We start from the raw sequence: 23,926 nt of genomic DNA, 5'->3' as shown, positions 1-23,926 counted from the left end.
TCTACACCACCCGGGGACCTCGCTTCCACCGTTCTTCCTCCTCGCTTCCATCCGGACCATTCCGAGAGGAAATTAGGCAGGAATCCCTTGCGCTTCGTCAAATTTACCACGCGTTTTTATAAGATCTATCCTTTCTTGCGATCTCCTCTTCCATCCTGTTTATTAATCGATATCTCGCGCCGCTACTTCTTTCTCTTTTACTGAATAGTCTACTTACACGTAGAATTCGTTTTACTGTAAGTACACGCTTTACGTATCTGCGGTACACTTTTCTCGTACGTTTCATCTTTATATTCTAATGACTTATGATAATAGATTAAGAGAGGCTCCTGTGGGATTTACCTATGCGCTTTAACATTCAATCCTGTTTTATCTCTAACCGTGTTACATTTATCGAACCAAGTGTTCCACATCATTCTCCATTATCCTCTCCCCCCCCCCTCTCTGTTAATTACGAATCTGCATACGTACGACGCTCGCGTCCTGCGCAATCATACCGAAGATAACAAATCCTGAAAACCAGCCACTTAGATTTCGATATAACGTACAATTACGCGCAATTATTACGCGACGTCTTCCGAGCACGGTATTTATTAGCGTAAGTGGTTATGCAGTGTATGCGTAGCTTCCTCCAGGAGTGCATTCATGCGAACCGCGCATTAATACATTCCGCCATACGACATACATATATGTATATCGATTATACCGTTACGTTTCGCTTTAAAAAACGATGGAACATACGATGAAACGAAATATCTTCCACATACGTGGTCCGTGCGTGTGTTGTTCGTACTTCTCCATGATCGACGCGCGACGCGGTATTGCTCCCACGTAGCTGTGCATTTGTACGTTGGAATCCCTTTACCGCATCTCGCTTCGTTATTCTACAATTAGCGGAAATTCTATACACAATATTGAAATTTAAAGTACACGATTCGAACGAGATAAAAAGACCTCCTTTCGTTCGTCATTACATGTATTAAAGACTAATAGGATCTCGTTATATATAAATCTGATTATTCCGTGAAAAGTTCAAGGCTGAATTTTAAAATATCGAAGCTTTACAAGGCGCAGATATCCATCCATGTCCTATTTAAAAAGACTGGTGAAACTAAGAAGAAGTAAAAAAAAGAAAAAAAAAGAAGAACTTGCGAAAAACGAATCGCCGAGCACGATATCGGTCATCCAGGGAAAAAATACACCGGTCACGATTTTATTTTATTTGCTACTGACAGGTTCCGCGAGAAAGCTCGACAGAAGCTCCGCCGGTCATGTTGCTCGCTGTTACCGTGTGTCTGTAGGCTATCCTACACGATCACAAGTACCATTCTGGATTTTTGCGCGTGACACGCGTGTGAAAAATGTTTCCGCGCGAAACGTGTCGACGTTCGAACGCGTTTGCCCCCGACACCTATCACGGTAATTGATTAATCGATATTTTTGATTCCGCGAATCTTTGATTCTTCATCGAGAGATCTACGAGAGATCGATGCGAGATCTGCCGGACGGCGAAGAAACGCGGAGAAGCGTGGTAGAGGGAAATAAACGCGAGTCAGAGTCGATCCGGTCGTGGCACTTTCATCCAACGGCTGGCCCAAGGACGATTTGTTCCTATTAGCGGGCTCGTGTTAATCGCCACGGCTGTATAAACTCGCCTGCTAATGAGTCGACGTATCATTTTCTCCGCGCAAACAAATTCCGTCGGGACGAGACGATACGCGAGTTCGTATTAATTCCAGGATGCTGAGAAAATTATCGTTCGTCAACTTGATAACGTTTTTATGCGACAAATCACGCACTTCCGTCATAAAGCTACCCGTTCTCTCTAGGCAAACAATTCGGTGAAAATGACAAACTGTTTTACTGCCGCCATTACAGGCATCTCGAAGACGTTCGTTCCACTGGATCTCCGTTACCGGTTTTGAGATACATCTAATTCTTGGATTTATCTACGTACCGATGCATCGTTGGTAGTATATTTTTAGTAGGATTTTTTCCATCGTCAGCGAGAAATTTTATCTTTTTTAATCTTCGTAAGATAATCGTCGTACGTGTGTACGAAACGCGAAAAGTCTCTCACAGCCGTCTTGATCGATCGAATCGATTAATCGCTGGAAAATTTCTCTATAAAAGGTGGTAATTGCATCTAGCCGGCACGGTACTCTCCGATTACTGACCCCGGTATTTCACCGCGAGATTGCTTCGATTTATCGATCCTCGGCTCCCACTCTCGCTCATGATCAATACGTTTCTTGGGAAGAAAGACTCGCGTCGTTGGCCATTTTGCTCGCCGAAACTTATCGAGCTCGTTCCTTCAAACGAACATATTTTTATTTACCGTGTTCTATGCATCGGCGAGATCTTCCGCGAGACGGAACACGAAATGTCACTTACTTGGAAACATCGCGCCACCATACCTGGCCTCTAGTGCCCCCTTTCTCGGCTTACCCCTGTCTCCCCTCGCGGCTCTCCTCTCGTCGACTGAACAATTCCTGCAGCGTGCCAAGGTGGAACGCGCGAGTCCAGACACCAGTTGGTTTTGTTACGGTCAAACCATTCCAAATAAATAACCAAAATATTCGCGTTATACGCTGTCGATTCCGAAAATCAGCGAGGCACCCGATAGCTTCGTTGACGCGAACGAAGCGAAAGCCGGGGAGGTCGACCTTTATCGTCTCGTGGAAAACACGTCCCGCGTACGAACGAATCGCGAATAGTAACTAGTCGGTCGGCCATTGATTATCGAGGGAATAGGAGAGGGGTGACGTTGACAAAAGGCGGTTTGACGAAGGAAATGTTAACGAGGGTTGCTTCTGTTTCCTAGGATGTCAGAATCCACGTGTGCAGCGCTGTTTCGCGCTGGAGCTTGTTCACCACTCGAATCAACCCTCTTTGTATCGGCCGGCGTATCGTGCATTTTTATTAAGCCTCGGCCCCGGAATAATCGACGCGAAATTCGAGATCGCCAAAGGCATCTCGTCGCTGCTGTCGTGCACGCGTCTGTCGTCCGTTCATTCTCGCACGCGCACCCTCCCGCTCCTCCTTTCTCTCTTTCCAAGCCAGGCCTTTGACATCCGGTGACCTGTTCCAAGCCATATGCCGAGTTTCAATAATTTTCAATTAGTCTAAAAAGAATCGGCGCTCTACAGGCCGAACGCTCGACCGAATTTTAATTCGAGCCTCGTCAGAATCCTTTGCTCTTTTCCACCCTTCGACGTCGCTCTTTGTCGAAGAACTGTACGTTCTAAACGAAGGTTCGGTAGCGGCCGCGAACGAATCAGTTTTGTTACCACAAGACTGTTCCATCGCAAATAGTTCGACGATAGCCTCTTTTTCTATAGATGGAACGTGATCGCGTTATTCGCGGGATAAATGGCATTAGCGTCCAGTTTGTCCGCTAATCAGTATCGTCTGACGATGTTGACCAATGTTATTGCTGTAAGTAAACAATTACCACGGGGCGAGTGTACGGCTTGATGCGATATTGATAGCGAGCAAGCCCCATATGACGACACTTGCTATAGTTCGCGAGCAAATAATTATCTATATTATTAGATGAATATCCAAATTCAAAAGCAACGTCCTATTAATATAAAACCAACGCAACGTAGTTGTTCGAGTATCGCCGAGATACGTGTTCGTATCGAATATTCTAGTCCAATATCGCGGCTCTGAAGCGTACGAAGAGAGAACGAATATCGAGGTGGATTATATTCGAGGAGTAATCATCGGTGATCAGTCTCGTCGTGCGCCACGAGCAGTTACGAAGTCGCGTCGAAAACGTTGGTGGCGCGACGAGTACGTGCACTCTTTTCCTTGGTTCCGCGAGCTCTTAGAGAATAATCGGCGGTGAATCGGTCTCATCGGTAGCCGTCGGATGTGTACGATAATATCGATACATCTGGGGAATCAGGGTGGTTCGCGTAGACACGCCTCGAGATGCTCAGCGATGTGCACATCGAGTACAAGGGGGAGGCTTTAATAGAGCCAGCCAGCGTACAGGCGTACGCTATACGATGCTTTCGTAACACTGGCGTACAGTGCATCGGTGCAGCGCACAATAAACCAATGTGTATTCGAAAGGGCTTAACCAGACGAACTATTCCGCGTAGTTTCTATTAGTAAATCATCCGCGTACTGTGTGGCATAGATAACGACCCCCCGTAGCCAAACTACAATGCCGCCGACGCGGAAACTTAATTAAGTATATAATAATTAAAATGCTCCCCGCCGATGTTGCAGCCAGTGTCGTCGTTCCGTCGACACGAAGCTACGTAGTCGCCCCTGTGTCAACGTTCCACGCCGACTACCTAGTCGTCATTTACGAAACTCGATCACGTTGTTGCTGTTGGTTCGCGATCGATCCCAAGAAATCTATTATACCCGCGGTAATTAATCCTTTATCGAGTCTCGAAAGATTTCTCCTCTCCTTTTTTGTAAATCACTCTTAATCGGTTCGATGCAACGTTAGTTCTATTCATCTGTCGAAACGCGTCGCCGGTTAACCAGCGAATTTATAACTCGGTAGGAACGCGAAGTCGGCCACGGGAAGAAAGAATGCCGGCCGAGAGACCGACGAGGACCGGGCGAACCGGTGGACGGGGCTGTTTAAAAGCCCGACAACCGCGCGTTCGCTCCTTATCGCGTATACATTGTAAGTACGTACAGCTGATTCTCGTTTTGCATAAAATCGAGGCGACATCGCGGGCCCGGCTCCCGGTTTGGCCTGTACGCGCGCCTGCGTACACGTATACGTACGCATCGCGAAACGCACACGAATCCGCTGCGTTGCACACGAATTTCTTTTACGGCCAGTTACTGAAGACATTAAAGTCCACGAGAGGGAGAGCACAGGAGATTTGGACGGGCGGATGCCGTGGGGTCCTGCGGTCCTGCGCTAACAAGACGATCTTTAAAGGAGGAAAGCGTTTCCCCAATCACCAGTTAACATCTTTGTCTCGTACTCGCACTGTCGGCAACCGCCGCTTCTGAATATATTCATGAGAAACCGACGCCGTTATCGACCGCGAGCCGTCCAAACTTTCGAAAGCCTCGACGCCGTTTTTCGGATCGCGACGCGGTAACGCTCGCGCCGCCAAACTTTCGAAAGCTGCGCTAGATCGGCGTAGCCGCGCCCGTATCTTCGATCGACCAGCTCTCGAACGTCGAGCTACGTCCGTCGCAATTTCATCAAGTACCGATCAAAGTGTTGCCGACGAATCCTAGTTAGAATGACAAAGGTCCAAAGGATATGATCGCGCGCAGGATCCTCCACGTTGGCCCGTAATTTCCTCCTATACCGGACGATTCAAATGCAACGGCTTAGTTCAAAGGTTAAGCAAGATTGCAAAAGCAGGTGTACGAGAGATAGAAAGAGGAAATATTTAACGCTAAATGCCGGCGACAATTACGTGGGATTCTCACCTGCGGTTACCGATGTCTCATAAATCAACGACAATTTTTTAAACGTTCCTTTGCGTAACTACCGTACGAATACTTACTCCAGACGCTTTATCAGGATTATCTTGTACACGCGCAACCATCGAAGAAGGATTAACGAAATACCGACACTGTTATAGAAGGAGATTACGAAGCTCTCTCACGACGTATCGGAAGAAAAACAGTCGAGAAATTGTTCGATTAATTAACGCCTTTCTAATTAACGTCAGACGTTCGTTCCGAACGATAGACAGTCGTCTAAGGGTTGATCGGAGTTTTATTAATGCGACGGGTTCTCGGACGGAGACACCTCCGGCGGATAAACCCGGACTGATTTATTTTCATCGCGAACTGCCGCCTGCATCGCTTCCGGCGTTATCTTGATTTGATATCGGGCCACCCTACACGGTTAAAAATTTTTTCCATAACGAAACACACCCTAACGCCAGTGCGTCGCACGTATCCACCGATAATCGAGATCGTTTCGCTCTATCGAAAACGCCCATTTGCCGGGAATAATAAGTTGGTGCGGGTGAGAGGGCGCGCCCCCTTGATGCTGAATTATAATTCGATCGCGTTCCGCGCGAGAATTTTCATCGGTCTCGGAGGAATAATTTTTACCGGCGCGGTTGAAAGAGCTCGCTGTTGGAACAAGTTTCCCGTGTTATTTTTAATAGACGCATAAACCTTGAGGAAGATCGCGTAGGGAATAGAAAAAAGGGGGGAAAGGGGGAAGAAAAGTATGTGCAAAGTTGGAAGGAGTACGTTTCGTTTAGCGCCTGCTAATGAACTTGTCAATAAGGCTATAGATATACGTGTTTGTTTTTCCCTTTTCAATCAAAGAATCAACAGAATATTCTTTCTCTTGTCATATGCTAACACGCTTATCTCTAAAACATATAGCGGCTTACGATAGTATTCGCATACCTAGTACGAAATATATTTTGTAAGCTACTATATACAACTACTGGACAGATGTGCGGGCTTCTGTAGTATTAGAAGAAGGAAACGTATATAGAAATCGACGGATGAGTGAAGAATTCTCGCGTAAGTTTAGTTGATGTAGTAGGCGCTTAAGAGTTGCAAGCTTAAGATAATTTCAAGGAAGCAAAGCTCGATTCGAAGAAAGCGTCCCGAAGGACGATTAAGGCAAGTCAAACCACTGGGTTATTACATCAAATTCGGTTACGCGTCCCCTTAACGTCGCTTATCTCTTCACTGGTAATATTTGTTCAGATACGAGGTTACGCGGCTACACGACGACAGCTGTCGATAGAGACGACACACTTGGGAAAATAGTGATGCGCCACGGCCACGGGACGGCACCCTATCGTCCCTTTTCCCGCTGTAATCGGCCAACACCGATGTCTCCGTAACCGGGGGATTTTTCCAACGTTCGGAAACAACAAGGGTATTACCTGATCCGTTACGAACCGAGATTACGACAGATAATCTGGTACAGCTGTAAAACGACGTTATCGCCATTATTCTCACACTACAATTCTCAGGCGCGTTTCCTATTTTAGCGCGAGTGATCTATCGAAACAGAGACGGAAGCTGATCGTGGTATTCGCGAATTCAGAATCGCCGGATTAAAAGTCGAAACGCAACCGAGAGATATACCGTGGAATTTACGAAATTTCAATGTCATCTGGCACACAAATACACGAAAAATATTATCGAGCCCGATACGATCGTACGCCACTTAAGCACGTAGGCCTCGCGTCGGACGAAATAAATGAAATTTAGCGGGGGGAAGTTTGGTGGATGGCTAAGTGACGCTCGTTTTCGATATCTTTTAAAAGTACAAAGATATTTTCCTATCTCTCGGAGGTATTCTTATCCGTTTCTTCGACCGGTGCGACGCGACGTTCCCACTGCTCCACGATCGGCTCACACTCGTGACAGCGCTGTCCCTCACAAATGGACGATAAAGTTTTATCAGTCTTGTTGTCAGTTCCAAAATGTAGGCTGCTATTCCTCGCGCGACTGCAAGTCTGCCACTAACGCGCCGTCGGTTGGCTGCATTATCTGTCTAGACGTTTCTTCTCACACTCTACATCCATGCATTCTTCGAGCGTTATACGAACGTAGCTCGTTTAGCTTCTCCTTTTCTTTTCCCCCCGTTTTCTTCCTTCAAAGGGAAAACATTACGCGACCACGCTTCTACTCGCGATTCCTATATAAGAAGCTACACGTTCCATTTATTAAAGCAATATTCGACTATCGGCACGTAAGCAACCAAGCCATGCGCGTTCGCTAGGTAAACGGCAGAAAGGTGAATACACGTGCATAGACCGGCGTTTCATAGTGCCGTTAATTTCACGAGAATTTTACAATTGAAATTTTAAGGGATGCTCGTCGCTTGCATTAATATTAAGTTCAGAAACGTAAAAAATTGAATTGCTAATGTTTGTCGACGTATTCCCAAGCAGAATGATATACGGGAGAGCTCTAATTTGATTCAACCCGCCTGTAAATATATATATATGTGCGGCTCCTCCCTTCCGTCCTGCAGTGTTCTACGATTAACAATGCGCACGTGGTAAACGAAGGTGAGCCGGCAACAAAATATCGTAGGAATTATTAAACGGAATACGTGGACCGAAATCCCGATCTTGGAAACGTAATATTACCCTGTTTTTTGATCCTGTCAGCTGTTCGCTCGTAATTATCGTCGTTCGTAACCTGGTTTTATTTAAAAAGTGCACGTCGGTGGAATTATCCACAGTGGAGCTCGGTTTATTGGGACGAGAATTTAACGCATCTGTTTTCTAAACTGCTGTTGTGCGAACGAAAAATAACAAGTAACGAGGAAACTTGGCGTGTTTTAGTTGTATAAACTGTCTTGCCACTGGACGGATACAGTTAAATTTTATTATACTTAATTCGCGACAGACGAATTCCACGAAATCAACATCGATTCACGGCTCATGCTATTTCTCATGTTTCACAATACTCGCTGATTCTAAACCTTCGTGTCCTTTCAAAAAACAAGCTACATAATCAACTTTTGTACGCTACGAGAAGAATACCTAGCGCTGGCGACCTACGTGCAACTCTTTCATATTCGGTTTCGTAACTACGAAAGCAACCCTATGTACGATACCAAGAAACCAATTACGATCCCGGCGTTATTGTTGAAAACGAGGGGGCTCGGATTACTCACGATGAAGGAAGAAGCTCTTTGTCGCAAGCGGAACGTCACAGTCGTCGCCGAAGTAGTCAGAAGAGGGTTGCTGTTATATCGGCGTGTCCGGTTTTATGGGATCAGGCATTCAATGCAGGTATGACGGACGCGTAAACGACAGGTTTCCGGTCTCCACGATCTGGACACACGCGAAACCAACTGGAAAGACGTGAGAGAAAAACGAGGTAGGCGTGCCGGTGGATTCGGTTGGAAGTATCGTACAGGCACACGTATGTAACGTGCGTGTCTTCACCGATACGGAATCTTTTCAACGTGACGAATAATTAAAATTTAGAATCGCTATCGTTTGCCAATGCTCGCTTGTATCACGTTCCAAGAATCGTATTAATTACGTTTTCCTCGTTCGTATGTGAAAGTGAGATTTCACGTGGATGACAAATGATTGAGAACCGAGCGAATGTCGCTGCCAGAGTATCGTTAGTCAGCGACGAGTGATTCACGGTATTCGCTCAGATATGATATCACGTGGATACGATGTGTGTTTCGTGTATATATAAGTTCCGTGAAATTCCAATCTCGTGATCGAGAAACAGAGTTTTAACGGTTATTATCCCTGTCATTTTGTACGTATCGAATGAAACTCTGTCTGAGATCCACGAATCCTACAAATTATTGGTTTCTCTCGCTTCTTTAATTCGGTCGCCGGTAGGAAACGCCCGCAGGCGACAGGATTTCGCTTGGAGAACGTTTCTCGGATAAAAATCTAATCCCGGGCATCTCCGAGGTGGCGGACAAAGACAAGTTTCACGCTTTTCTCGATCACGTCGATGCGTTGCATCGGCAGATGCAGATACCGGCTGGCCGTACGTACTGCCGGACATACCGAGCCGAGGCACAAGGGAAGAATAAGGTAGGCGTGTCGTGGCGGTGTTAGAGGTGCGTTACACTGTGCGTGCGCGCGACAAAGAGAGGATACGTTGGTATATAAGCCGGCTTATTACGCGATGCCGGAGGCTACAAACACGCCGAATAATGGCCGTGGCTTTGCAATAGGGCGCGAGACGATCGAAGAACGGGAGGGGTAGTATCGTATTAAATTATAATAATTCCAGTGCGAAATTATTAGAACGGCTGCCGAAGGGGAGAAAAGGAAGGAGAGCAAGAAAACTGAGAAAGAAACGATCCACAGCGACCGTAAGCATAAAGGGCTGTACGCCGCGTCTTTCCATTGCCGGGTACGCGCGGTGCGGTTACACATTTTCTACGCGCGACCATCTATATCTATACAATCCGCACAATGTTCGCCTTTATCCGGTTACGCGACACGCCCGGCCCTGCGTACACGGATCCCGCCAGGGGGCACATCCGCGACATTTGTTAACAAATATTTTACCCCGTAATACGATATACAATCTGGCCCGTAATTACGTCGTTCGATGCTTGGATAATAACGAGGAATGCGGGGACGTTGCACGTAGAAAGTGGAACAAGAGTTGTCACTGGAGCACCGTGGAAAATATAGCTATTTGAAGAAAAAAAAAAAAAAAGAGAAAAGAAGAAAAGAAAATGGCAATTTACTGTTGCAATTACGGGCGTTGAAATCGTGGTCGAAGCGTTCGTTCCCATTTCGAGAGAGCATGGCCGAGTATAAATTATAAAATTTGTGAACAGTCCGTTGCATCCAGTTGAAGCAACGCAACTATGGTAATTTGAAGAAATTCTTCTCAAGGGAATGAATAATTCCTCATACCTTTCTTGTATCTTTATTATATATATTTTTATCTATTTCTAGATACATGCCAGCTCCCTACTCCGTTACTCGTTTCTTTTCATCGAGTTTACGCGAAAGCCCTGCCTTCTATTGCAAAGGTAAAACTCGAGCGGAGCAAGACGAGCAGAAGTTCATCGGAACGAGGTCGGCACTCTCTCGCGGAAAACGGAACAGGTATCGAGATAAAATGCTATGAAATTCTCAAAGCGCTCACCCGGTCGATTTGGATGCCCTTCCCTTTCTTCGTTCCACTCGGATTCACCGAGCAAAACGGGGCTGCGGGAGAGAACAAAGAATTTTGCCTAGTAAAAAGGAAGCGGAGGAAGTTATCGAACGGCCATAAACGCGTCGTGCCGCTGGATTTATTATCGATTCCTTTCATCCTTATCTCCTTACAACATACTTTCGTTATCGTCCGCCGGAAAAGAGCCTTCTGCTCTATACAACATTTTTACTCTGTGTTGCCTACAGGATGCATAATTATCACAATACGCGCATGCAAGGCACCCGCTATTAATATTCATAAAGTCGATCCGTCAAAACGGCTCCTGTTTACGCTCGCGATCCTTTACCTTTCCGTCACCCTTCGAACGATCTCGTACGGTCGCTCGATGAACGAAGGAAGATGAAAAAGGAAGCGGATGCGCAAAGTCAAACCAACGGATACTTGCTGAAGCTACGAGAATAGTGAAAGATACAAGATTAGTAAAGGATCATGGATGAGGTACACATAGATGCGAAATATCCATCGCGAAAAGGAGAGAAAGTTTGAAATGTAAATTTAAAATATCGAGGTATCGAAGAAAATCGTGAAATATTTACGCGTATAGCACGATACAATCTTGTACGTATTTTTGGTATACCAATGAAGCTCGTAATTTAACGAACGATTACGAATAACATTTTTACGAAAGAAGTAAAGCTTGATGAAAGAGGATCGCTCGAAGCACCGCTAAGCAGTTTTACGCGTTACAAAGAAGGCAAAGGTATAATTTTTCTTTCCATCTGTAAAGGAGCACGAGCTAATATATCAACCGACAGTATCATCGACGAGGTACCGCGAGGCGTGGATATTAGCCGAATTATCCGTAACATAATTATCCGGTAATCTAATTTACAAACTTACAACGTAAATTACTCTCAATTAGCGTTTATGCCGTTCTCTTCCGAAACGTTCTCAAATTAATGAGCGGCGCCCTGTGCGTAGACGCGAGCTGTGTAATCGCGAGAAGTGTCTGAATCGCAATCAAGAACCGAGAATATGTTTAAATCATACAGCACATACGGAGCGTGTAACGAATAATAAGAGGCCACCGGTTCGCTTTAACTACCGATTCGTCGTCCTTCCACGTGAATCACGGATCGACTTGCGCGAAGCCGTCGAGTTTGCATTTTTCAGGAACCCGTTGACGTTTACGTGTCTTGGTTAATGTTTCCCGTAATCGAACCACCGATTAGACGGTACGCGAAACTCCACCGAACGAATGCTCCTTGGATTCTAAAGTTGCGCGAGTTTCATTATTCTTTGGCTCGGTTGATCGATCGCGAATCAAGACTATTGACCATTTAACGACACGGAACGCCGACGAAAAAGGTACGGACGTGCCGGTGGAAATCGTGGGAATTAGATTCGAGAGTCCCTTCTATAAATATGCTCGACGGTTATTATCGAACGCCATCGTCGGCATGTAAATTATCGAGACAGTCGAGTGCATCGATAGAATTCCGCGGCACGTTTCTCCGTTTATTTCGAGATTTCGAGCGGTTGTCTCGCGAACACCGCCCTTTGTGTACAGTAAAATAAATTGTCCTCGTGTTATCGTACGCTTCTGCAGTTTTTACGGAGCCCTTAGAATTTTTACGCCATGAATAAACATCAACGGTATTTCATTAATCATCGACTTACTCAACATCGCTCAACTTAACGTAAAGCTTTAGTCGCGAAAAGACTTTGCAGAAAGAATAGACGAATGCTTATTAAAATGCACATACTATATTCCTTCGTATCCACCGTTTCCTAGTACTCGTTATTTGGCTCGTGTTTAGAAACAGACTGGACGAGCTATTATCGCCAATGCTAAAATTTTAATTCCTTCCGAGCGTAACGAGCGTCGGCGTGCATCGCGGGGACCCTTCTCGTCGGTTTGCAAGCATCGCGGCGGCAACCCGAAACAAGAAATGCGCAAAACGAGTCCGGCAAACACACGTTCCGGAAATACTTTAGCGTAATGAAGCGCGCTTTTCTTTAGTCGTGCTCTATTTCGTTACTGTCTCGTCTTCGCGATAAATAACATTTTGTCCGCTCCAAGTGGTTCGTAAAAATTGACTCGTTCGTTCGCTCGCGAAAAAAAACGGAAATAAGAGAGGGAATTTTTGCGAAAATTTTGTAAATATCGGACTGTGTATCGACGGGTACACGAGCGAGATATATCGCGTTTCTCGATGCAGTATCTTTTATCTAAAGTTTCTGCCCTCCTTTCGAGGCGTGGAACGATAGTATAGGAGCTTCCATTACCAGGTGCCGCCGAAGAATTTTAATTCATCCCGAAAATTATGGCACGGTCATATGCTGCACTACGCTGCGCTGCCTTTGCTATTCTCCTCGCCGACCACTCATTATCCTCGTACCTGATCATCTTTTTCCCCATCGCCTAATCGCTTCTCACGAGCGAGTCACGAGCGAGTCGCGCGCACTTAATCCTCAAACAGCGCGGCTTAGCAACGATTCACAGGTGTCTGCAAGTCCGAAACACACGTCGAAGGACGAACCTTTTATCGTCCTTGTCCCGGTTGTATCGATGCAGAATGTTGCGTTCTCCTGTCGTGGTCGGGAGGAAAGGTCTGTGATTAGCTCGACCAGTTTCCGATGAAAGGAGACTGAGAATCGTGCAGCGGGCGAGCCTGACGTTCTTTTCTCGGACGTTTTTTTCATAATTGTTGTTTGTTCCATCGAAGGTCCATCGCCTTTAATTACACGACGAAGAAATAATCGTTCGCAATGCATAAGCGGTTTTGCGTGTTTCAGGTTTTATGAATTACCATCGGCTAATCTTTGATCTTAGAATTAATTTTTTTCCTGTTACACTGGAATACTAAACTCGTTTTTATTGCCCACAGCTCGCATTAGAATATCTATTAAAATATATGGCGTATAAGGTCGAGCGATTCTCGAGAACTCTTAATAACGAGCAACAAAGAAAAAGATCATCGTCAGACTGAATATTCTAAACTGAAAAATATGCTTATTACGCAAACTACGTCGGACACGAAATCGGGCGATTATCAACGCGACGTTATCACGTGACAGTTACCAAAGACTCGAGACACGGGGTTGAAGGGATAATCGAAATCGAGGCAGACACGCGGATTTCAAAGTTTCCGAGCGTATCGTGATCCCTAATGACCAGAAAATATTACGAAGGAGGAACAAGAGAGCCCCGGTAGCCCGGTCGGCAACTTACAGATTGAAATCCACCCTTCGGCCTCTTTGTTCTCATTGTTATCGTCGCTCGTAGCACGCCACGAAGCCGGCCAGCGGCCGTCTCACCCGCTGGTTATTAATGCAGCGCGTTCGGTCTGCTCGGGCAACTTTGAAAAATGGCCGGCCCGCGATGATTCAGAGTTTTGCGCGGACTAGGCGATATCGTGTCGACGGACGCACGCTTCGGTGGAAATATTCAGCGAAACAGGTGGCGGAGTTCACATCGAGGCCTCCGACGAGAGACCCCTTGCGCGACGCCGCCCGACCTTCCCGAGACCTCTCTTCGTCGATCTACCGCTGCGAATGGGAGCTCGATTCTATGGACTGCCTCCCACGAACGACTCCAACTAACGTTCATCTACTCAATTCTTCGTTCTTAGGGGATGATTCAGATTGATGGCAAACCCATATATCGTGGACGGTGTCGATGTTTATACGAGAACAGATTTTGCCTACAAATACGTGCAGCAAATTCGCGCAAACGTTTGAACACTCGCACAAACCATTTCTAAATATATTATAGAAAATATTTGAAAACTCAGCCGAGTATTTTGCCCGAGTTATGACAAGAGGTACGACGTAATCAAATTATTACTGCTCGCTGAATTATCATTTTCTTCGAGAAGAACTAATATCGAAAAGTTAATTGGAATATTAATCCAGTTCACCGACGCCGTTATACATTCTCATTTTCCCAACGTACAATACCATCCTCTTCATCTTCGGCAAGAAACCTCAAGGAAAAGAGAGCGAGACTTGTAATTCACGAACGCTCCGTCGAAACGGTCCAACGATTTCAATCACAATTCCGCGCCACCGACGAAATTCTGTCGTCGATCATAGCCGAATGCGCGATGCCGATCCGCGACGTATAAAAGAAGCTGTGCCTTTCCGGTTTGTATAGATGGCTCGTCGAAGGAAGATTTTTCCTTTTTCTTTTTTTTTTTTTTTTTCTTTCTAGAGAAACGATACACGCGCCGTGCTTCCTATTCCACGTCGTCTTTCCAAAATCAATATAGCCCCACGGATTGTTATTTATACCAGCAAGAAGATACGGTATTCCGTTTGAAGTCCTCTCCTGGCATTATCCTCGAAGAGCGGTTAGCGGGGCTGTAGCACAGATAGATAAGAGAACGAACAGGGGGTGGGAAACGGGAGCCCGGCATCGGGGGTGGATAGGACGGATTACAAGAAGCGTCTCGGGTGCCTCTAAGCACGGTAATGCGAGGCGGGGAACAAGGGCTCTTTGATAAATGCGAAATGTACCATTCGAGTTTGTTATGGTTCCCGCAATCCACTATTTACGGCGTTTTCTTTGAACTTTCGGGGGTAAAGGAGACAACGAGCGCGTCGCGACGCCTGCACCAGCAGCCAATGGCCGGGGTAAACGATGCGGTTACCACGCTGGAACGACCCGTCGACGATTTAGGACAAAAGGAAAAACTAAAGGAGCTGATACATCGAGATGCTGTTTGCCAAATTTGTCCCTGCAATTAATCAGAAGAATCTAATCGAATAAAATTGTCGCACGATTGATTCTCCGTCCGTTGGTTTGGCAACGCTTTTTGCAATTCGCCCACTATTTTGTAATTTATGAATTTTTAATACCGTTTAATTCAGTTCGATTGCGAGTATCTTTAGCTTATTTTCCCTTCGATGGATAATTGTAAAGGTATATTCGCTCGTTTATAGCTTAAGAAAAGCACCCCGTTGGCCTGTGTTAAAAAACGATAGTTAGCTTAAGTGCGCAATTATAGGAGGAAATGGCTAACGCTAAACGACGGTGTTAAATCTCGAACCGCAGGACAAGAAAAGGCACTTTTAGAAACGATAGCGGACAAACGTGGATAAAGTTCCATCGACGATCTTGAGAACGCAAAGCGACGAGTTGGTTTGTCAGCAACAACGATATTTCGCTCGTTGCCGTTCAAATGATCAAATAATCGGTGGACGGTATCTTTATAACCTTAGCTCACGCAACGATCTCGATTCAATTATAAAATGAACTTTTCGAAGAATTCCTTCCTCTTGCTTTCCAGCTACAATCATAAATTACACGTCGTCGACCTGTTATTGCCTCCAGCAATTATTAATCATTTCTTACGTGTACAAATGAAACGGTATTATATGTAAATGTAAAAGGCTTGTCTAAGTGAAAGCTGTGCCGATTTATGAATTTTACGTTCGTTGTAACGTAAAACAGCTGTTTGGAAGAATGGACGCGGCGCACGCGAAATTCGGTCAATTTCCTTCTATGTTGATAAAATCACGCGCGGGAAGTATTTTCAGGGGGCGAGCTTCTTGTTGCCGGAAGTATCAATTGCCCCGTCGGAAAAGAAAGCAGCCGCAACGGCGTTGAAAAGATGATTCTTCCGCGGAACGATATTTCACGAGGGCGAGAATCGTCGACGCGCGAGCGGGAAAGTGAACTTCGAAACAACGATGCCGGATAGGTTGCCGGTTGAATGAAATTTATAAAAGTCGCTAGAACGAAGAGCCGAAGAAAACCGTCCTTAACCGCGCGATTCGATTGTATAACCGGCGGCAGCGTTACAGCGTAGAAAAAAGAAAGAACCTGCGAATCGGGTTATCTGGTACACGCTTTTCGACATGCTGTAATTAATATCGGTGTGACGGGGTTAAAACGCGAACCGGGACACGCCGGGTCGCGTTCCGTGTACACCAGCCAGAGACACGGTTTCGTGTTCCTTGGAAAGTGTCACGGAACGAGCGTAAAGCTCGGTGAAAAGCTTGCCAGCGATAACGGTTGCGATGCAGGGAAACGCTCATAACCTTTTTCCCTTAGATTACGCGGTAGCAACCGGCAGCCCTTTTTCGTGCTCGGTACGCGTTATTATTTCGTTTCGCCTTGACAACGCGTTATCTTGTCACTTTGCCAGGTTGCAGCCGGGAAACGAGTGAAAACCGGGTTAAAATCCGCCGGACCTTTCGATCTTGTCGTTCTAAACTCGCGAGTTTATCTCGAATATTTGCCCGAATGTTTCTTGATTGGAAAAAGGGAAAAAGAAAGAAGAAAAGAAAGAGGAGATAATGCGGCCTCGAAACGTTCCAAGGTAAAGAGGCATGTATTTACCGAGTCCCTGTAATCTCTCTGCCACGAACGAACCGCGTCGATACACCGTTGAATTCAACACTCAATTAAAAGTGACTGGCGCAACTTATTCGACGAGTGCGCGTCGTTTTCTAATTGGAGACTCTTTCGGTCGGTAAAACTGAGAAATATCTGACAGCACGGGTGCCGTTCAACGATGGCAAGCATCCTGTGCTCATTAACAGTTTGAAAGGGAAATGATACGTAGCGCGGATGTTTTACATCGTTGAATTCCTGCTGCTTTTTCCGGAGTCCTCGGCTCGAATCGAGGCCGGCGATAACGTTGGACACACGGAACATGTACGAGAGCGGTGTTTTTCTCGCCGTAGAGACCACGCAAGTTATTACGAGGGTGCAGCACGAGGACTTTGCCCGAGGATCCTTTAGAAAAGTCCCAGGGTTCGCAACAAAAATAAAATATCGCCCTCTTTTAAAAATGCACCGGCGCATCCACGAACGTAACGCCGGAACGGCTCGTTAACTGATAACGCGCCTCCTCGCCCCCTTTTCAACCTGTCTCTCGCGTTCCGCTTTTCCCGTCTCTCTCCTGTAACCAGGCGAGGCTTGTTTACGTAACCCGGTGTTTGCGAGCTACGCTGATCTAGATTGACGGAAAAAAAAGGGGAGGATATGAGCGGCGAGTAATTAATACGATTGATTGAGCTTACCTCTCCGCGAAACTAGCGTTTCAATAGCGCGGCAACGGGAGAATTTTATTATATTTTAGGGCAGCTCACCGATATATCGCTCGTTGCGTGTTTACCTGAACCGGAATTTATGCGTAAAAATGAACGGGAGAGCACAGTGGCAACGGAACCTCGCGAACGAGCGAAAAATATCCGATTTCGACGAAAGATAACAAACGTTCACAAATAACTGTGCGCACTTCCGGGTTATATTACCGGGGTTTATTTGACGTTCGATGAATGAAAAATCCGGTAGACTTGTTTGAACGAAGGCGTGCCACACCCGTCCATATGAATGCACGTGTACATACGTGGTAGGTGATACCGGTGTTGGAAAATACGCGGCCGGAAAAAGGACGAACCAGGGTGGTACAAAGCCAGGATTAAAATTATGGAATAGCGGGAACGTAGGCGATCCAGAGACTCCGTGAACAGTTAACCGCGATCCGGTTCGAATCGGATTCGGGGCTGGCAGTTGGACGAAGCGTAGTACGCGGTTCGGATCAATGGGCCGCGGCCGGATCGAACCATGTAACTTCGCGTGGAAACACGACTACCACGAACTAACTCGTACGAACTGTCCTGTTTCTCGTAATCGACCTGTTCACGACAACTTGGAAAAATGGTCGAGAGAAACAGGGTGGACTCGATGTAATTAATACGAAGAAGCTTGGAACAGGATCAGGAACAGTTAGGCCGAACCTATCTTTCTCGATGCACGTCTAATTAACTAATCGTCTCGGGGATCTTATCGATTTAATCCTGCATGCGACAGTTAGCAAGCCGTGCAAAGGGTATCTCCGTGTATAATCGAAACGTGTCCCCGGTTCTCGACGGTTCGCCGTTCGATTCTTTTTGGTGTTCGCCTCGCGGGAACCCGTTATTAAAGCTTCGCCTATACATTCGATCCTATCGGTGCTCATCTAGTTTCCACACCGGCAAACAGACAACCGGCTGCATTTCCTGATCGCCTCGGCTCTCGCCAATCTTCCTCCTCCTTTTACACTTATGTCACCGATGCAACTACATATCACGCTTGATAGAGGTTGTTAGAGGTTCGAGAGATAGAAGTTGTTGAGACAACTTCAAACGATTTTCCGTTTCTCTTCTCTACTGTATAAACGCACATACATGCCCGAGAAGATCATAGCCGACCTCGTTTCTATAATGGTAAAATTATCGTTGACCCAGTGGCTATCGTCGAGTCACCGATTTCCGGTTCGCACAGTTTCTCCCCCAGTTCTCAACGTCCAACCATTTTGCAACTTCCGAAGCGCCATCGAGACAATACCGAGCGCGTATCAGAAAAAAAAAATAGGTGGTTGCGCGTCGTCGGGGATAGATAACCTTACGGGTTAAATATTAAAAGTCGCATGAATAAACGCGATAGCGGTCGTATCTTAGCGGCCTAGCCTGGCGGGCGCGACATACATATTCATGTCTCTTTGCTCTTACCATCGCGTCGCTGCTGCACCGGGCTTTCCTCGCGTACTTACGCGGCCCGGCGAAGACGATCAGCGAGGTGTTGCCTGCGGCCTCTATACCCGTGAAAACACGCGAAACACCCCGGAAATTTACGTCGAATCCTAGGAGAAATTTTACGTCGCCGGATCACGCGCTGTCGCGGTTACGTAGCATGCGCGCACTTTCAATGGACGAGCCCGGGGTTTCACCCCTATTCAGTCGGCTGTGATCTTTCGAAAATTTTCGAAAAGCCGACAGCTGCGGTCGAGTCTCGCGCAATAATCTGCCCGTGCACGCTCACGGGGCGACTGGGCGATCGATAAGAGAAACAAATGTCGAAAGGAATTAGTCGGTCGTGTCCCGAGCATGTTCAACAGTCACGCTAGGTAAGTAGCAACCAAGTAGCACGAGGTAATTTAAATCTACATGTGGAGAACGAAGATTTTGTTCTACTTTGGTAATCCGGAAATCGCGTGAAGGAGAGTAGGGATGGAATTAAATACATGTAGAGTTCCAATTCGAGCGGCTATCGCCACGATCTAACGGCAAAAACCTAGCTCAACCTTGGAACAAAAACCTTGGTTCGATCGTTATTCACGACGTTAGCGAACTTGTTAAAAAACCAGCATCGTTTCATCGACGATCTGATCGAGCGTGGACCAAGCGAAACACGAGGTGTGCATCGTCGTACATACGGTCGTTTGCGAGGGAAGCTCCACCGTGACGAAGCGATCTTTGCCTCGACAAACGACCGTAATCATTGTCAAAAGCATAACAGAGAGGCTACGAGAGATTGTTTCGTTGATCAGAGAAAGCAGGATATAGAGAGCGAGACTCAAAGAGATAGAGGGTCAACAGAGACGCGATACGACGTGAAATCGTACGGAGACGCCGATAACGACGTCGTTACGTACGCACAGGCGTGACGACTGATTAGAATCGGCCGTACGTTCTTGCCCGGCGTTACTAATCGCGGGTCAACGATGTTACCTGGTACGATACGACTGGTTTCAGCTTTAACTCGGCCTCGGCAATAATTCGTGCTGGAGAATATATCGCGACGTGGCCGATTGGTCAACGAGCGTGCCGTTAATCCCGCCTTGTCGATCTCGTGTACCTAAACGCCATACCGCCACATCAAACATACGATACGCTTCTTTTCTCTCTCTCTCTCTCTCTCTCTCTCTCTCTCTCTCGCATTCTTTACGCTCTTCCATTCGAGTAATTAACGGGAATTAGTATCATCGCTTACGACGAGAATCAAAGAAAGTACGGTTGACCTGGTCGAGGGTTAATAACGTGCGATAACTCGATTCGAATTATCGATACGACGATATCCCATAGATAACGTGAAACAAAGTTCACGGTGCAAGTTGATCGACGATAGAAGCCTGCGGTAAGTACGAAATATTTGTCGGTGCTTGAAATCACGGTTGTTCGATCCTCTCTCGAAACGTTCCGCGGATAAATTAGTCCCGTGAAAGTCACTGTCATAACGTTTGATACGTAACGACGACTCGTTGCCAAGTTGCGTCACCGTATAATACAGATGCGAATAGAAAGAATATTTTTAACGTGTTTTTATCGTTTGTTTAGCGATAAGTCTGTGTATTGTCGGTGATATCCACGTTCTCTGACAACCGACTATCTTCTCGATGACGTTGCGGTGTATTCTTAGCGATATCTGCGGCTTTTTCCGTTGACTGATTTCACGTAGTAAAATAAATTCCTCCTAATACGGAAATGGGTGTTTATTGATTCAGTGCGGGAAGGAATATTCCATACTTTTTCTTCGAAAAAGGCTGGCGCAGCCGTTGCAAACTTCAACCCACCAAAATAGGTGCGTAACAAGAGTATAGGACGCTATAACTCTACGGATGTATTATACATGCTCTTTTAGTTAGAGGCAACCTTTCTCGTTCGAATTATAATAGGAAAAAGTTGGCGCGGAAGTGAAATCACGTATGAAATGCATATTCCATAAACACGGATATTTCACAATGTGAAAAGTTAGTGGTATAAGCGAGAGTGGTATAGGCCGAGTCGTGCCGACCTTTTGGAACGTCGCTGTTGCATAGATATAATAGACGCCTTTCCAATGAAATTGTTGCACGACTTTGCGTAATTTCTAAATTGCGGTATTTTTATTCAGTAATTTGTCCTCGTGACAAATCACTATCATATGTCACTACGGTGTAACTCTCACGACTCTGGTTTGCCGACTATCGATTGATACTCACGGAGAAGGTAACACGAGGTAAATTCAGCAACATCAGGCAAATTGGCTTCTTCTTCGATTTTAATACAAAAGCGATTTGTCGAGAATATTTTTCCTTCGCTTGATTATACGTGTTTCAGGCAACTGTTCCGTTTTTTAATTTACTAATGTAAGAAGGATACGGAAAGTAACTTTCGCCGAGAAATATGTTACGAACAAGCCTCTTCGCTCCACACTGTCCCTACGCGTATAAAATATCAACAGTTTCTGCGCGTATCCCAACCGCATTATTTGCGCGGAACGCGTATCGCAAAAATGGAAAATCCATTGATCTTCTAATTATAGATCAGCTCGAAGTCCGTGTATTATATTTTCCCAGATCCCAGATCGGATATAATAAACGCGAGATACCGCCAACATCCACTCGCAATCAGTCCGCCGCTTCAGCGAATCCGTTCGATTTTCCTCTCAAATGTTGTCGATCGAACTCTACGTCGGTTTCCCCCCTCCGATGCCTCTCTATTGAAAATTTAGCCGCCAGCTAGCGATCGGGAACACAGCATCACGAGACGTCAGAGGCGTTGCTACGAAGGACAGGTGTAAACGATCGCGAAAACGAATCGACGCGACCCTCGCCCTCGCCCTCGCCCCGTCTGTGCGTCCCGTCAACGTCCATTTATTTATTAACGGATCGTGCCTCGTCGAATTCGTCCGGATTATCGCGATCCCTGATTTCACCCTGCTCGTTACGGCTTTAATCTTTTCGCCCTATTGTATGGATGATTTAGTGGCGGCCGCGCCCGTCGCGTTACTCCGCGCGATACTGCCACTCTATTTTCGCTGGAAATCAGCCGGCGCGTTAACACGGTCGGCAGCGCGACGCTTCGCGCGGCGAACAACGCGTTCGAGCACCGGGGCTTGACGAGCTCTCGCACATCCGGCCGTGTTCGAATTTTGGCTGGCGTGTTACCATGCGCGTCCACCAAACTGGCAGCGCGATCGACGACGATAGGGAGAATAGGCGTCGTCGCGGAGCAAGTGGCCGCGTGTTCGAGCGGAGTGGACGCTCGTCCGTGTGTCACGCGCTCGAGATCGTGTGTTACAAGCTGGCCGTTCATCCTCGTCCACCGTCCAGCTTTATTCCGGCGTGGACAATGTTTTCATTAACCGAATACACGCCGACTATAGCACGATCGAATCGCGTACGCGGGTCGATCCAAGGAACGCGGAAGCTTTTTCGCCGGGAATTTCCGCGGTGAAAATTTTCAGCGGGAAAAATGTTCGTGTCGGCAGAGCGTGACGTGTGATCAACGCCGGGAATCGAGTAAACGGCTCGTCCAAACGAAATACGTAGTAGCGCGAATGGAAGACCTCTGGCACCTTGGCGAAGCATACGCGGCGTTTAAGACTGTTGTTGGGTGATTATCGCTTTACTGCCGCGGAGTTCGTGGCATACGTTTACATAAACGCGGTGTACGGGGTAATTCCAGGAAGCGAAATTGCCAGTAGTTGCGAAATCCGTAGTCGAAGGTGATACAAACGGAATGCTGCCAATACCGTGGAATTTGTTGCGCGATTAGCTAATAAAATGGATCTGTACGAGCGCGTATCTGTCCATTTAGAAGTGTGATATATACGCAACATAGGCGACGGCATATCTTTTTATACCGCAGATGTTGAATTTTCACTATTGGTTAACACGCAGAACGTTAGGCGACGCGGGGATACTCGACGTTTCCTAGAATTCCTTCCAACGAAGTAGTTATTCGATAGAAAAGATAAGATATCCATGTACGAAACAGAGCCACGGATCGCGCGTTCGAGGAAAAAACTGTGATAAAAAGATCGTTCGCCGTAGTCGTTGGACGTTTCCACTCGCCAACTTCCATCCCGGTCCGTTCCAATTCCTAAAATCGCTGAATACGTGGCGGCACTCGAGGGCAAGTCTCACGACCGGAGCTCGACAAAAGCAGCAACGAACGCGGAACGCGCCGGTTGCATCACGCTGCGCCACACGGCACGACCAAAAAAGTCCCGGCATAAATACCTCCACGTTGTTCCTTTCTACCCGTAAACGAGCGATTTCTGCTCGATTTGCTTCGTATGGACAGAAACGAGCGCTCGATCAAAGCGTGTGGCAATTAAACGCGCAATTAATACATTAACGTTGATGAAGTATCGACCGGTCGTTGATTCAGCAGCACCGCTCTCGCTGACCATAAATATCGCGCGACGTCGCGTCCCCACCCTCCGTCACTTTTCTTGCTTCTCCATGTAAATCCAGCCGTTCTATCGACTTTATCAGAGATTATGAGCGCGCACATCGACCCAACTTCATACTTCGTAGCCCTTGTTCGTCAGTCGGCATCGTTTTTGTCCAAGCGATCGCTATACCAGAGGGTAACACGTTCGAGCTTCCATTACTAGACGAGTTTTCTTTGATCGTCGCTTGTTCCGACCGATTAATTTGGAGATAAACGCGATACCGGTCGTGACGCGAGAATTTTTGGTCGCCTTTGTTGGCAACGAAAGAACTCCACCACGACCATGTTCCGCGAGTCTTTGAGAGAGAGAGAGAGTGAAAGAGAGAGAGAGAGAGAGAAA

The 23,926-nt window shown here is 46.6% G+C and overlaps 1 protein-coding gene across 6 annotated transcripts in view; it reads right to left on the bottom strand.

The window, feature by feature from the left end:
- The window catches only part of LOC122567462 (latrophilin Cirl-like), a 365,088-nt gene that overhangs the window by 295,462 nt on the left and 45,700 nt on the right, over positions 1-23,926 (bottom strand). The window contains exon 1 of one of the 6 annotated variants that reach the window (XM_043726624.1): positions 21,345-21,462. The exons of 1 other annotated variant lie outside the window; for it this stretch is intronic. In XM_043726624.1, coding sequence (XP_043582559.1) covers positions 21,345-21,377 — 33 coding nt within the window. In that variant the 5' untranslated portion in view covers positions 21,378-21,462. Of the gene's footprint in view, positions 1-21,344; positions 21,463-23,926 lie in introns of those variants that run through there. 4 more of the 6 variants (XM_043726114.1, XM_043726027.1, XM_043726203.1 and 1 more) reach the window with 4 other exon arrangements.

Source organism: Bombus pyrosoma, linkage group LG1 (genome assembly GCF_014825855.1).
Source record: "Bombus pyrosoma isolate SC7728 linkage group LG1, ASM1482585v1, whole genome shotgun sequence".
NCBI classification, from domain to species: Eukaryota; Metazoa; Arthropoda; class Insecta; order Hymenoptera; family Apidae; genus Bombus; species Bombus pyrosoma.
This window is presented reverse-complemented; position numbering and strand designations above follow the sequence as displayed.